The sequence below is a fragment of the Ambystoma mexicanum genome, chromosome 1q, assembly GCF_040938575.1.
Source record: "Ambystoma mexicanum isolate Mex_15411 chromosome 1q, UKY_AmexF1_1, whole genome shotgun sequence".
Lineage (NCBI taxonomy): Eukaryota > Metazoa > Chordata > Amphibia > Caudata > Ambystomatidae > Ambystoma > Ambystoma mexicanum.
In genome coordinates this window covers 1,187,036,137-1,187,052,025 of record NC_090922.1, presented here as the reverse complement: position 1 = coordinate 1,187,052,025, position 15,889 = coordinate 1,187,036,137, and the positions used below count along the sequence as shown (strand labels likewise).

Genomic DNA, 15,889 nt, shown 5'->3' with positions numbered 1-15,889 from the left:
CGAAGGCTCAGTTGGCGGTTGGTATGTCGCAGAAACATTCCAGGCCTCATTTTTATTTATGTATTTATATTTATATAGCGCGCAAGCAGCCCAAGGGCATAGTACCGGCTCTGCCGAGGTTCCTTACGTTAAGGCTAAAATTAAGACCCCTGATCCACCGACGGGGACCCCTTCCTCACGTGCCGCAGTTCCCCTCAGATGAGGACAAAATGGTGACTGTTCCCGCCACGACCACGGCTGCCATTTTAGGTACTACCCCCTCCCCCCCCCTACAACTATGCCATCGGCCCCTGGTGTAGGGTTCGGTCCTTTGGGTGAACCTAAGGTCCCTTGTGCGCATCCTTACCGGCCGGTTTATGATTGGAATGCCCAGATGCCTCTTCCCCGCACAATGTTTCGTTGCCCGCGTGTGGCACCCTTTCCCGTTGCGTCCCTGGATTTGGCCACCTCATGAGAGGCCGCCTCAGGTTCCGAAACAATCTCCTGAGGACGCTTTTTTCAGTAAATTTCAAGCGCTTATGCTCACCGACCCCATGAGGGAATATTTCAAGGGGCTTTTCAAGTAGATATGTCCACCCGCGCCTCCGGCTCCACCCGTTCCGCCGGTGCCTCCCTTGCCCGTGGTGCCTCCCCCTGCGCTTCTGCCTGTGCCACCATTGTCCCCAGTGGACAGGGCAGTGCCTGACTCGGCTCAGCAAGAGCCGGACCTGTCAGATGACCCTCGAGGCGATCAGGACAACGAGGACCTGCCCCGCTCTACCAGAGCTTTCAGTGACCGGATATTGGAAATGATGAGCTTCTTAGATGTTCCGGTGCCCGAGGCACCTGCCCCGCAGGAGGGTGTGCTTTCTGGGGCGTTCACCTTGTCTCCTTTGGAGCGTACCAGCCTGTACTTGCAGAAGGACGTTCTGGCCGAGGTCCGAAGAGTTTGGGAAAAGCCACACTCGGGATTTTTTGTAAATAAAAAGATTGACGCGAGGTACAGGCTACATTCCTCGGAAGAAGTGGCCTTGTCGTCTTGTCCACCTCCCTCCTCCACAGTGGTGGCTGTGGCCACGTTCCAATCCAGACCTGCAGCTTCCTCCTCCGCGACGGCGGCTCAGGTCTCGGGAAAGGAGGACAAGCTCCTGGACTCCCTAGGGAGGAAAGTCTTTGCCAATTTGGCCTTGCAGCTCAGGCAGGCCAATGCAGAATTGATTTTGGCGGGAGCTAACATGTGGATGAGGAGAAGTCTGTCGGAGTTTGAGGAGCATATTCCGACAGAGAAGCTGGAGGATTTCAGAGGAGGCCTTTCCGATGCCAGGGTCTTGGCACAGGATCTCCTGGAGGCTGCGGCTCATCACATAGACACCTCGGCTCGGGGTCTGATGCTAGGGGTTGATACCTCGCGGCAAGCATGGCTGCATGCCACTAAGTTCTCGAAGGAGGTGCAAGACAAGGTTCTGGACCTTCCATTTGATGGTAAGGAGCTTTTTCACTCTTCTACCGATGTAGAGCTCACCAAAACCAAAGACGGCACTCAGACGGCCAAATCATTGTCTGTTCTGGTTAAGCCTCCCTTCAAGACTCAAAGGCCGTTGTCGCAAGGTCGACCTTTCTCTGGTTTTAGGGGCTTCCTTGACCGCAAAAATCGCAGGGTGGATACTCCTGCGGGGAATAACTGCCGTAGACAACAGCGTACGCAGTATTTCTCCCGCTCCTCAGCCTCCTCATCAGGTTCAGGTTGCACCGCCACCGATAAACCTGCCAAATGAGGGTTTTCCGCAGTCGCACGAGACCCCGGTGGGAGGACACATTGCGTCTCATTGGGAGGCGTGGCAGACCATCACAGAAGACAGATGGGTCTTGTCAGTCGCTCGAGTGCGCTTCCGCTTATCTTTACCCCCACCCCACCCCTCAACCCTCCTTTTCAGCTGTCGGGCTTACCCTCCCTGAAGGCCGAGGTTCAGAAACTTCTGCTCCTCAGAGCTGTGGAACCCGTTCCCCTTGGGGAGCGAGGGGAGGGTTTCTACTCCCTGCTGTTTACGGTGCCCAAACCCAACCAGGCTGGCCTGCGCACCATCCTAGACCTTTCTCAGTGCAATCTTTCCTTACCCCAAGAGAAATTCAAGATGATCACGCCCGGCTAGATTTGTTCCTCGGCGGGCGATTGGCTCAGCATGGTGGATCTTCAGGATGCGTACATGCATATCCTGATTTGGAACCCACACAGGAGATACCTCAGTTTCTCTTTGGGAGAGGAGCACTTCCAGTTTCAGGTGCTTCCTTTTGGCCTCAGTTCGGCGCCACGTGTCTTCAAGAAGATGTCGGTGATTGCGGCCCATCTTTGTCTCCAGGGTATCCATGTGTATCCCTATTTGGACGACTGGCTCCTACGCAGCCCTTGCCCGTTGGCAGCAGCGGGCAACCTCCAGTCTCTCCTTCTGCTCCTGTTCCATCTTGGGCTGTCGGTGAACTGGCGGAAAATCCTCCATGACTGTCTCACAGGACCTGACTTTCCTGGGTTTTCGTTGGAACACGATAGACTGCCGAATGTATCTGACCGGGGACAGAATGGCGGATCTGTTGGCCACGTGTCAGATGTTTACGCAGTCGGAGAGCATGTCGGCCTGGTGGTTCCAGAGGCTTCTGGGCCTCATGGCCTTGTGTGTACTGGCTCTTCCTCTTGCTCGTCTCCAAGTGAGACGGACCCAGATGGCTCTTTCGGAGTTCCTGGCGTCAGGCTGTGGACCCGGACTCCAAACGAATGATTCCGGATTCCATGAGAGTGGACCTGGACTGGTGGTCATCTCTCAGCAACCTGTCAGTGGGTGCGGGGTTCCAGGACCCAGCCCCCATGGTGACGATCACGACAGACTCCTCCCTTTTTGGGTGGGGTGCGATGTTAGATCTTCTTCAGGTCTCGGACCTCTGGTCTCCTCGGGACAAGCTCCTGCACATAAATCAATTGGAGCTTCTGGCGATTTTGCTGGCGCTCAAGGCGTTCAGACCTCTCATTGTCAACAAGGTGGTCCGCATAAGAACGGACAATGCAGTGTCGATGTACTACATAAACAAGTAAGGGGGAACGATGTCTACCCCTCTTGTGGATCTGTCCATTCAAATTTGGGAGTAGACCTTGCTTCATGGGGTTTGGCTGCTTGCAGTGCACATCCCGGGCCGGCTGAATGTCACCGCGGATGCCCTCAGCCGGCGGACAGTGGTCAGCTACGAGTGGGAGTTGAAGGCAGAGATCCTCTCATGGATTTTCTCGCGTTGGGGCACATCGGAGGTGTACCTCTTCGCCACGGCGATAAACAAGAAGCTTCCTCATTACGCCTCCAGAGGGGGGCTGGGAACCTCCTTTCTGGGGGACGCACTAGAGATCCCATGGCACAACATGAGAGCTTACGCCTTCCCGCCTCTTCCTCTGGTTCATCGAGCAATTTGGAAGTTGAAGAGTTCTGTCAACCGTTCTCTTCTACTGATAGCTCTGTGGTGGACCGCCAGGTTTTGGTTCTCAGAACTTCAACACCTGTCGGTGTGTCCGCCGATCAGGTTACCAGTAACTCCCGATCTTCTTCACCAAGGGGAACAGATGTGGCACCCCTCCCCACAATCGCTCAACTTGGCGGCATGGTGCCGGAGTTCAAGTCTTTAGAGCCTTTGGGTTTGTCTGCGGATAACATGTGCATTATCCAGGCAGCCAGGAAACCCTCGACCAGATCCCAATACAAGAGTAAATGGCTCAGGTTCTGTCATTGGTGTTTGGAGAAAGAATTGGACCCGAGGGTGGCGACGATTGACATGGTGCTGTCCTTTGTCTCCTCCCTAGCATAGTCAGGGGTTCATGTCTTGTCCTGCAGGACTGATCTCTCGCCGATTTCCGCCTACCTCTACAGACCGGTGTTCTTATTCGTTAACTAACCTGGTGGTGCAGAGACATTTTGCTGGTCTGACACGCCTCTACCCTCCGGTTCATAGTGTGCACCCGCCTTGGGACCTAAATGTAGTCCTGCCGGCGCTGTGCCATAAACCCTTTGAGCCAATGGCTACGGTTGACCTCAAGTACGTGTCCTGGAAAGTGTCCTTTCTGGTCGCCGTTACGTCAGCGAGGAGAGTGAGTGAGCTCCTGGCATTGTCAGTGGAGCATCCTTTCTTGGTCTTTCACAGGGACAAGGTAGTCCTTCGGACGAACCCAGCTTTCCTACCAAAAGTAGTGACTGAATTCCATCTGAATCAGTCGATTTCCCTTCAGGTCTTTTTTTCTGAAGCCTGCCTCGGAGACGGAAAGGGTTCTACACTGCCTGGATGTCCGAAGAGCTCTTAAGTTCTACCTGGACAGGACTGCCGAGCTTCGGAGCTCTTCCCAACTGTTTGTGACCTTCGGTAAACCCCTGGGCAGGCCGGCGTCTAAGGCATCCATTTCAAGATGGATTGCTGCCTGTATCACAGAATCTTTCACCGTCCAAAAGCTGAAACCTCCTAAGGGTATCCATGCACATCAGGTGCGGGGCGCAAGGCAGCTGCGGTTGCTATTCAGAAGTATGTTCCGTGGGAGTCCATCGCTAGAGCGGCTACTTGGGCCTCCCCATCTGCTTTCTGTAAGCATTACTGCCTCGATATGAGCTCTAGGGCTGACGCTCAGTTCGGCCAGGCTGTGCTGAAGAACCTGTTTCAGTAAGGGGTATTTCCATCCACCCATAGTTCCTGTAAGGAGTGCTTGGGAATCTCCCATAAGTATGGAGGAAAGGGGACAGGACATAGAGGTATTACCAGGTTACTCACCATAGTGACCACCTTTACTCCTAGTCCATAGTCCCCTTTCCTCCATACGCCCGCCCGCCGTCCCCTCTAATAAGGTTCCTCTGTTATTGCTAATGGGTCTTGGACCCTGCGATAGAAAAGGACTGATGGGCGATTCGCCGGGCGGAGACATGGTGGGCGGGGTTACGGCCGTGTAGGAAAGAGAGGAGGGACACATTTTTGAAAACATTTTGGATGCTTTTTGCAAAAGTGCTCCGATTCCGTTTTACAGGACGGGGAGATGTCCCATGGCTGCCTCGGCCATGCAGGCTGAATCAAATTCCCCCCACGGGGGACTGTCGCATCTGTCGAGTACCCCTCCAGCAGCCATGGCTCCAGTTTGGATGCCGAATATACCGTTGCAGAGTCGGCCGACTCCTGCGTGTGCCGGTCCCCAGCCCCACTAGGCATGCTGAATGCTCTGCTACAGGGAGACAACCCACTGGCGACAGGGGCACTTCTACACCGCTGGGCTAAATGCACAACCCCTCTGCTTCCTTTGATACTGCCCTACTCCAGTGATTGTGTATATATTTCTTTTATTTAGCATTGTGTGATATTACATAGAGTAGCTTAAGGTCCCTCCAGAAAATGAGTTACTTTACTAGCTCTGCTGTGTTCTTAAAAGTAATACTGGTGGTATAACTGTAACCATTCAGGAAGGAAGATGGTTACATATGTAAGATACTTGTAACTGGGTTGGTTAATTAAGTGATTCTGTAATTCACTCCGATTTGGCACAGCAGCTCTCCTAGTTGTCCAACACTACAACAGCACCATACTGGTGGGATTCACCTCCATCCAATTTCCGATCTGGAACTGCCTCGCCGAGCACACCAGAGAACCGCCAATTGCATTGGACCTAGGAAAATTACATCGAACTCTATACCTTCCACCACATCTGTGGACACCGGCTCGGTCGCCCATCATGCAGCTATGGCTATGAAATTCTGTTCTAGCAGCTCGCGTAGCCGTCCACACTGAAACCTGACGTACCGCCAACACCTCTGCCATTAGTATACAGCGACAACCTATGAAAAATGTTGGTGTAGCTGGGCACACATAGTCATCGGCACTAGCACTCTATCCTAAACCACCGACAGCACCCGCCCACGTTCCTGATCTCCGGGCTGCTTACTGGAGCCTTGTCAGCCCACCTAAGCCCTAACCTGGCAAAATGCAGACCCGCATCTTCTCTCCTACACACAGACTTCAGTCCCTGAGGGTGTTCCAACCACAAAGCGCATTGAGGTCATACAAATGGGGGGTGGTGGCACAAGGGTGCTATATACGTGACTTATCCTTGGCCTAAAGCCCAGGGACTGCACCACTCCAGCCCTGAAATCTCTCCACTGGCTCCCGGTGGCTGCAACGATCAAGTTTAAAGACCTTCGGCATTGTCCACAAGGCTTTGTGGGGCCGGTGCCCTCACTAGCTCAAACTATCCCTCTGCAACGGCCTCCCTCCCCTCTCAGACTTGAGCCAGACCACCTGAATTTCGGGAAGCAGCTGAAGATCTTCCTTTTCTCCTTCCTTGCTAACTTCCTGTCTGCTGCGCCGACTGGTTGCTTGGTACCCTCTGAGTCTCACCGGCTACAAGGCTCCTCCATGATCAGTCTTCCCTGCACTGCCGCCTGGCCTACTGCGCACTTGGGGGTTTTAACTGTTACAGCCTATCCTCCCCCCTCCTTTCACTTACCCAGAGCGGCTGTGCCCTTCCCTGCACTTCCCCTCCCCCTGCACTCACGCTGTCACACATGCACAATCCGAATGTCACAAGGTTTAGTATAATCGTTTCTTGTCCTGCCTCCATCTACCCTCCCTTGTCTTGTGGCACCTAGAAACTCTTGTGTACAGGCGTGTTATGAATATCATATATCCGATCAATAAAATAGCACTGATCTGACCAATGTGGTCTATGACCCTTGAATTATTGTAATCTAAAAGTAACTAAACGGGTCTTATTCCCCAAGAATAGTATATTACTATCCTGAATGTGTAACCATTAGGTTTGACTCCTCTTGACTTGCTTAATGCTGCTCTAAATAAGGTTATCCCTTGGTTTGTACACTGTACGTATTGTCGGTTTTTATATATGTGCTTATAACTTATGTGAATAGTACTTCCCCAAGATTTATCTTGGCCTACCGTATTTAACAACAAAAAATGATTTGTACAATACTTCACGGATCTGTGTTTCTTTGAACCATATGTATGCTACAGGGTCTTTGTACTGACTTGCATCCCTCTCTTCCCTCCTAAGAAAAGCCTGGCTGCTCTGTTGATGCTTCCGCAATCTCAGGTGGCACATACTTATACTAAGAGTTGGATTCTGTATTGCCTTAGTTGTATGGTTTAATGAAGCCCTTAGTTGGACTTGAGATGGAGTCATTTGTACTACTGTACCACAAGATCAAAGTTTTTGATGCTGACGGGCTGCCTGAGTATGCTGCAGCAACCAGCATTGGCAAAGCCAGACAGCGGATTTCGGACCTCTGCCTTAAAATTAAGTGGGAACACATCAATAGTGTTGCCCTCTTCCGATTCGGCACCATCAACCACTCTAAAGCTCCTTTTTGCGTCCATTGCTGCTCATAGTATTGAAGACATCCATGTTTGCATTTGGCCTGCGCCTGACTGGAACTGGACAGAAGCTTTGCACTATCCCCGTCCTGCAACGTAGCTGGAAAAATTACAAACATCCCTAGAGCTCAGCTGGACCTCATCAAACTGATGCTACAATCTCAGAGGACTCGTGGGCTGCAATTGGCATTCTGACCGTGGTGCTCCTGAAGGTCTGCCAACTCTATTCTGGGTCATACCAATTTATGCTCCTGTTTGCCATCACAGAAGGGACCGCCTGTGCTGGTGGATTTGATTTGGAGCAGTCTCTGCCTGAGTTAAGTCACTGGAAGCCTCAAACCCACAGCCTGTGACAGTATGATGGGGTACAATGAGGTTCACTGCCGGCTTTACTGTGGTGGGCGCAAAGATTGAGGCAGCCTCGTATGGAGTCCCCCTCTTCGGTTATGGCATCTAGTGACTGGTTGTTCACCCCATCCATAGGTTGGGGACCCTTTTTTGAAGATTTCTACATGGACTTTTACCTACAACTTGCTTGACAAGAACTCCTGCTTGCAATAAGTTGAACAGTCACGAAGATAGGGACGGGTATGTGAAGTGTTGCTACTGTTACTGAATGTACTTGTAGCCTGCCCAAGACTATTGTGTGATTTTTGATGCTTGTCTAATATAGTGTACTTAATCAGTTTAGTTCTTGGATCTTTAAGACTTTGCTCTTTAACTTTTCTACCCCTCAAGCTTGTGCCCCTCCAGAGTCTAAGTCAGCGGTATTCAAACTGTGGGTCGCGACCCCCCAGGGGTCCGTGGGTGCATCCCTGGGGGGCCCTGAGAGCTCAGCAAGAAATATTTTTTATAAAAAAAACTTTTTTTTTTTTTTTTAGATTGGAAGAAATGGGCTGGGGTGGCTCACATGGTCGGGTTGAAACATGAAACTGTCTCAGGCAACAATGAAAAAAGCGGCCCGCAGTTGTAAATGGATATTCATTCCTTTAGTCACAGACTGGGCCTCATTACAACTATGGCGGTACGGTAACAATGGTGCTGTTAAGCTACCGGCACCATTGCTACCGTACCGCCATAGTACGAGTTGTGCTCGCGGGTGTCTGACAGCCCGCCAGGTCTGACCTGGCAGGCCGTGCGGTACCCGTGAGCACAGCTCGTCGGATGCACCGGCACCATTATTAACGGTGCCGGTGCATCCGAGCTCCCCATTCCCATTGAGCCCTATGGGGCTCTGATGGGAATGGGGTTCTACGGTACCGGCACCCACGAAAGGGCAATTATCAGGTCTGCCCAACTCGGCATGACCCGGTAATTGCCCATTCGCGGGTGGCGGACCCGGATACAACTCCAGCGGCAGCCGTGCCCGTTTTACCGGCACAGCTGAATATCATAGATGTCCAGTAAAAAATGTCATGCCTGCCCTCTGGGCCCTCCAGCACCATTTGCAAACTGATTGGTTATTTACCCATTTTTTTGTTAAAAGTATGCTCTACAATGCAACATTTCAACCCATTATTTAACAAAAATTCACAGGGGGAACCCCCCCCCCGAACCTCCCTTTATTGGTTCGGGCTCCCTCACTATGCTCGGTCGCTATGGCATTTTTTGGGGAAATAGTTGTGCCCCTCCACTTAAAAAAATCACCAGCCGCCACTGGCCCTCAGACTGTGTTGGGAACGGGATGGGGGAACCCAGGGACTATGGTGGGAGCACAATGGGCGGGAACCATGGGATAGTGGTGGGAGCAGAGTGGGGAGAGCCCAGGATGTGTGATGGGGTGGGGAGAGACCAGGGACTGGGTAGGAGTGGGATGAGACAGCCCAGCAACTGTGATGGGAGCAGGTGACGGCGCGCAATACATACTGTCCATTTGGCATTTCTGGGGGGTCCCGACCTGCCCAAATTTTGCTCAGGGGGGCCCCGGCCAAAAAAGTTTGAAGACCACTGGTCTAAGTGGACCTGATCTGCTACTTTACCACTGACAATTTGGTCTACAACTTTAGTGTAAACTTAGCAAAGTTTGAATTATAAGCGGCAACAACGAAGATATTACTTAACCCAATACTAAAAGGGCCTGCAGCACACTGTAGATAGTGGTTGGATTGTGATCTAGTCATGCATTCTGTACTTATGTATTTACTTGTTTCTTTCTTGATTCTTTATTGGAGATGGAAAGCATGGGAACTCTGGCTGTGGTGGGAAACTACACATTTCAGTGCATTGCTAGTGTCCTGTTCCCCTGGATCTTTTATGGGCTATAGGTATCTGTAGTTCCATATTGCGGTAGAAGATGTATGTATAGAGCTATAATTAATAAACAGTCAAAGCATTTGGGGATAATGCATTTCCATTTTACTTCTCAGTGTCCTTGATTTTATTTTCTTGCAGATGGGTGCAGTTCCACTGTCTGCGTTGGGAGCTTCTAGTCTCGATCCAACTCTGGCTGCCCTTGGGCTTCCTGGTGGAAACCTAAGTTCACAGGTAGGATTTACAGTGCCCAATGTCTACCTTTTTGGTTTCTTTGGATCTGTAACAAAATGACTTAATTGTTCATTGAGAATTTGCAAATTTTCATTTTTAATCTCTCATTTGCTTTTTCTGGATATGTAAATGATTGTTCTCGGAATGGTATGTTCCTGATCTCTGCAATCTTTGTGCATTACCCTGATAACACTATTAATGCTATGGGGTCTTGTACCACGCACTCTTGCCACTTGCGTGGTCTCTTGCTGATCTGCAATGTAAGGAGGGTTGGGGGGAATTGGTTAGTGGGATTCAGAGGGGGAAGAGCAAGAGCTTTGATGTGCTGTTGGCAGCTTCAGTTCTGAGGAAGCAGTCATTGAGCGTTGGTGCATTTTCAGTTGTTAGCCGTGATGTGGTGTTGAGGTGTGATTGTGCATTTTGTTTTCATGTTGGGTGTTGTGAAGTGTTTGGTGTGGTTTGTGGTGCGGTAGAGGTATGGTTGTATTTAGTTAGGAGTTGGTGGGAGAGTATGCAGAGGAGTACGGTTAGTTAGCAACATATCTCCTACCTCCCAGCAATCCATCTCACAGAGCAGACCCCAACATATCAATGTTACACAATGCTTATCCCGGAGTGCAGCTGGAGGCAGTGCCCAACACCATACAGATATGTCTCTGCGTTACCCGAGTTGTGAAGGAGGCCTATCTCTCAGCGTGGCTGGGGGCAGAGTCTAGGAGAGTGTAAATTGAAAACACTGCCCATCTCTGTTAGCAGCAGGGAGTAGAATCCAACACCACACAGATTTTACACAATGCCAATCTCAGGGCGCAGCAAGGGAGCATATGGCTAACCTACACAAATAGGATAGGGTGCAGATAGGCATTTCAAGGATTTTACTGAGGTACAGGTGTTAGGACTGATTCTCCAGCATGGGGTGTGGCTTGGATTCACATGCTCATGAATATTCCCCGTCAGGCTGGGAATCCTTGGTAAAGAAAAAATCAGTTTCATTTCTGAATGTTCTTTCTCCTAACAACCAATCACTGAGCTCTGGGTCATACTGCCTCCAGCCAATGACTGCCCTCTACCTAAGCCTCTGGCAGCCATCTTCAGTTTTTTACTGCACGTTCAAGTGTTGGGAGTCCTTGTGCTTAGCTCTCGAGCTTTTTTCTGCATTTTGTTTGCTTTTTGGAAGAATTTTACTCTATTTTTTCTGTCAATCGAGCCTTTTGATCCATCAATCCTTCCGGTTAACAAGGACCTGTCAACACCCCTCAGGGGCTGATTTCATCGAGTTTCTTTTTGGAGGCTTCCAGCGTGGGCCATGACGGACGAGTGGTCCCCCTCTCCAAGATATGCACCGACTACGGCTTACAGAATGTTTTCACGGAGGACAAACATTCTCGGTGCCTTTACCCGCACAAGGAGGAAGATTGCGCATTCTGCCATGAATTCACACCGCACACTTCGAAGGATCGGCGTCAGCGGCTGAACAAGTGGCGGAAGAGCAAGACCTCAACGCTGGGAGGGTCCCAGGAGCAGGCTGGGAAAGCTGAGTGGGCTTCTAAGTCCTTTGAGGGCTCCTCTCCCGCAGGGGTCCATCAAAGGGCTAAGCACTGCAAGACCGCTACCGCCGGGAGCGCTGTTGCAGCGGGCTCCTCGGCGGACTGGGCACGTTCTACATTTTCTACTGCATCGATCTCCAACCAACGCTCCGGATTGTCATCCAAGAGGAAGTCTCATCACCCGGGCAAGCTAAAGGTGACTCCTGAAAAGACCAAGGAGAAGTCCAAGCAGGGTACGGCGTCCAGCCTACCCGTGATGGAGAAGGCCCCGACAGAGAAAGTGTCTGGAGTGACCTCTAAGGCCAAGCAGGACAAGGGGCCTGGCCTGACCGTGAAGGCCCATACACACCAGACGAAGATGGCTCCCTCCATCGAGGGGTTGGTAGCGTCCCCCTCGAAGGCCGCGGGGCAAGACCCTCAGGGCGCCCCTCCGAAGGCAAAGGTTCCCCTCCCGCCCAGGAGTGAAGTGGCATTCCAGCCCATTGAGGAGACCCTGGAGAAGATGGCAGTCATCTCCCTGAGACGGTCCCCTCTGGACGCGAACAGGGGGGGGGGACGGCAAAGTCCTCCAGGACACGGATAGCTTCTCTGCAGAGGATGGGGAACTACTCTCTCTCTCCAGAACATCCAGGAGGCCGGCAACGACTAGGGAAAAGGTAGGGGACATGCCCTACGACGAAGGCGACAACGAAAAGGATACCGTCAAGGATGGAGATCTGCTGGACGAGACTCCGGATCCCTCGTCCTTACCCCAGAAGCCTCCTGCATCACAGCCGCCTCCTACACCGCAGCTGCCTCCCAGAGATCTGTCGGACATTCTGCAGACCCTCCATACCCTGGTATCGGAGAAACCGATTGCCTCCTCCTGTCCCCCCAGCGGCTCTGGTGCCACCCACCCCGCTGGCAGAACACCTTCCAAGAAGAGGCACACTATGCCTCCTTGCCACTAGTTGCCTCCTTAACCTGCGCCCCCTACTGGTGATATGGGGTCAAACGGGGACGGACGACTGCGGCATTGAGAACCTCCCGTCGCCTCCTCCAGATTATCTCCGCCCGACTAGATTGGTTCGTTCCATGCAATGATTGCCAGGGCTTCGGACCTCTTCCAGCTGGCTCCTGAGGAAGAGAGACCATCCTGTCGGTCCAACTCTTGGATGATATTTGGGACAAAGGGCTGGCTCTCATGAAGAACCCGCCCACAGCACTAGTGAAGCAGGACCACTTCGAGAAGAAGTCCCGGACTCTGCTCCCAAGTCCTTGCAGGCCCAACAGTTGACTGATTCAGTGATATCCGCAGCAGCGATGAAGTAGTCATCCGGTTCGTCATCTTCGGCAGCTTGCACACACCCCCAGACGACGAGGGGAAGAAGTTGGATGCTATGGGCCGACGAGTTAGCCACTCGGCAGCGACGACCATCAAAGCAGCCAATGCCCTCGCTATCGTAGCACGCTATGACTGGGAGCTGTGGTTCAAGCTCGCGCCTCTGCTAGACTCGCCCCCAAACCACCCTCCCCCCAACGACAAGAGGTCAGAAGCGTTGGAGTTTCTGCAAGAGTGTGAGGTGGTTGGATCACAGTGGCGACAGACATCGCCGACGCAGGTTTCCACCAGATGGGCAACAGCATTTGCGTTAATCGCCGTGGCTGGCTCAAGGCCACCAACTTTCGACAGGCGGTCCAGACAAGGGTTTTGGACATGCCCTTTGATGGAGACAATCTGTTCGGGAAGGCTGTGGATGTGTCTCTCCAAGCCATCAAGACTGACACAAAGACTGCACGGGCCTTGTGCACGCTACAGCAACAACTGCTGTCCTTTTGGTCCGCAGGGGGCAAGTCACTCTGTTTTTCGAAGGGGGCTCTTTTTCGTATCGCCAATCCTCTCAGTCCTCGGCCCAGGAGACTAACAGGCTGCTCCAAGTCCTTCGGTGGAGGGCGCTGTCAACGCCAAGGACTCGCAGGCTGCCCGTCTACCTCCAAGGAAGAAAGAACCGGCTGTGATGTCAGGCCCCCTACCTGTGCACCCCGGTGGGAGGCCGGCTGGCGAACTTAGCGTGTGGAGGACCACCTCCACCGACTGTTGGGTGCTGGACGCTCTCACCCACAGACACACTCTAGAGTTTCACCGGTAGTGTCCTCAAATAACACTGGTGGCCCGGCAGGAAAACCACGTCTCTCCTGTTGGAGGTTCGTGCCATGCTAAAGAGGGGGGCGGTAGAGCTAGTTCCAAAACTACTCTGGGGCTCTGGCGTTTACTCAAGCTACTTCTTGGTGCGAAAGAAGACAGGGGGCTGGAGGCCCATTCTCGACCTAAGACAACTAAACAAATGCATCAAGTCTCAAATGTTCTGCATGGTCACGCTTCAACACGTGCTGGTACAGCTAGAAAAAGTAGACTGTCATCGTTGGTCCTGGAGGATGCTTCCACATCCCCATTCACAAAGAACACTTCAAGTTTCTGCGCTTCATCGTTCAAGGAAAGTACTACCAATTCAAGGCCCTTCCCTTCGGACTGAAGTCTGTGCCAAGAGTCTTCACCAAGTACCTGGCTCTGGTGGCGGCCCTTCTGCGACTGCAAGGGATCCACGTCTACCCTTATTTGGACTGGACCAGCACACAGAGCATTGACAACACTGCGAGGACCGTCCGCCTACTGGCGGATCTGGGGTGCTCGGTGAACTATGCAAAGTCCTGCTTGACTCCATCGCAGGATGGTCTGTTCCTGGGATCCCGGCTCAACACGGTATCCTGCCTAGCATCATCATCATCATCATCATCGTCGGAAGGGAGTAGCGCCCATCCTGGACAAGGTGCAACGGCTGCTCGCTCTGAAGATTGCCACAGTGAGGGCCATCAAGTCGCTGTTCTGCATGAAGTCGTCGTGCATTTACCTTACCCAACTATGCAGATTGCGGATGCACCCACTGCAGGAGTTCCACAACGGCTGTTGTATACAAGTGTCCGGAAGCTTCCAGGACAATATCTCTCGAGGGGTTCTGTCGGGGGATAAGGTGGTGGGGCGTGCACTCTCATCTGACAGGAGGTGCAGATTTCCAGACTCTGCCGCACCAGGAGACTGTAACGATGGGTGCCTCCCTGGAAGGATGGGGAGCCCACACCGGAAGTCTTCACGCCAGAGGCCTGTTGCTGCCGGAGCAGAAGGCGCTGCACATCAACGTTTTGGAGCTGCGGGCAGTGTTTTGGGCCCTTAAATAGTTCCTGCCGTCCCTCAAGGGCAAGGTGGTGCGGGTCTTCACAGACTATACCACAACAATGTTTACATCGGGAAACAGGGAGGCACCAGGTCCCCAGCGCTCTCCAAAGAGGCGCAGGACTTGAGGCATTGGGCTGTCGCCCAGGGGATGTTCCTATTCCCATTTCATCTGGCAGGAGTACAGAACAGTCGCCGACTATCTGAGCAGGGAGCTTTGCTCTTGCCACGAGTGGGAGCTTTGGCAGGACCTAGTGGAGAACCTGTTGCTCAGATGGGGCACTTCCCAGATCGACTTGTTCACGGCGACGAACAAGCAGCGTCGGAGGTTTGCCAGCAGGTTTCCCTAACAGGGGAACATGGGGGACGCATTCTCATTCCAAAACCTCTTTCTGAATGCGTTCCCCCCGTTGCTCTTATTACTTAGTCATCTTTCAACTCAAACAGTGCTGGTGCTGGTTTATTCTCCTCGCACTGGCGTGGACAAGGCAGATATGGTTTGCGAACCTTCTGAGCATGTCTGCGTCTCCACCAGTCAAGCTGCCAGTGGTCCCGGATCTTCTCACCAGGGAAGGACGCCATTCTTCACCACGACCCAGGGTCTCTGAACTTGAAGGCCTGGCTTCTGCAGCCCTAGAATCCAGGCGCTACGATTGTTAGGACAGTTTTTCTGAAGTCCAACTAAGGGCTTGGTAAAACCATTCAACTGAGGCAGTACAAGACTCCACTCTTAGTATAAGGCTGTACCACTGGAGTGCATGGTAGCGTAGACCGAGCAGCCAGGCTTATCTTAGGAGGGCGAGAGGGCTGTAGAATCAGTACACGTGAAATTGAAATACAAATGATCCAAAGAAACACTGAAACACTTTGTATTGTAAAAATAAAGGATTTATTTAAATACAGGTAGGCCCAGATAAATCTAGGGGGTAAGTAAGCACTAAAACATATGAAATCACAGTATAAAAACACACTATTCTTGAAAGTACAGACCCAAATATAGACCTTATTTGAAATACCTAACAGTAGTTCTAGTGAAGACCAAACCTTTTCATACGCATTCAGTATAGGTCAAGCCTATTTTGGAGTGAAAATCAATGTTTACTTTTTACAGTTACATTCAGTAATGCAAGGGCAGTAGACACTTCCGGTTGTATAATGATTCTCAGTACAAATCACATAATCTGCCAACTGGACACTATACTTTTGGTGAATTGTGGAACACTTGTTCTAGGTGCAGTAAAACAAAACCTATAACTGCTTTTGTGATACTAGGTGAGTAAAA

At 51.8% G+C, this 15,889-nt stretch overlaps 1 protein-coding gene across 6 annotated transcripts in view; it reads left to right on the top strand.

Moving 5' to 3' along the window:
* Positions 1-15,889, top strand: part of SRSF11 (serine and arginine rich splicing factor 11) — a 285,307-nt gene that overhangs the window by 92,604 nt on the left and 176,814 nt on the right. For all 6 annotated transcript variants that reach the window (XM_069641924.1, XM_069641922.1, XM_069641919.1 and 3 more), the window contains exon 4: positions 9,760-9,852. In XM_069641924.1, the coding sequence (XP_069498025.1) occupies positions 9,760-9,852 (93 nt within the window). The remainder of the gene's footprint in view (positions 1-9,759; positions 9,853-15,889) is intronic.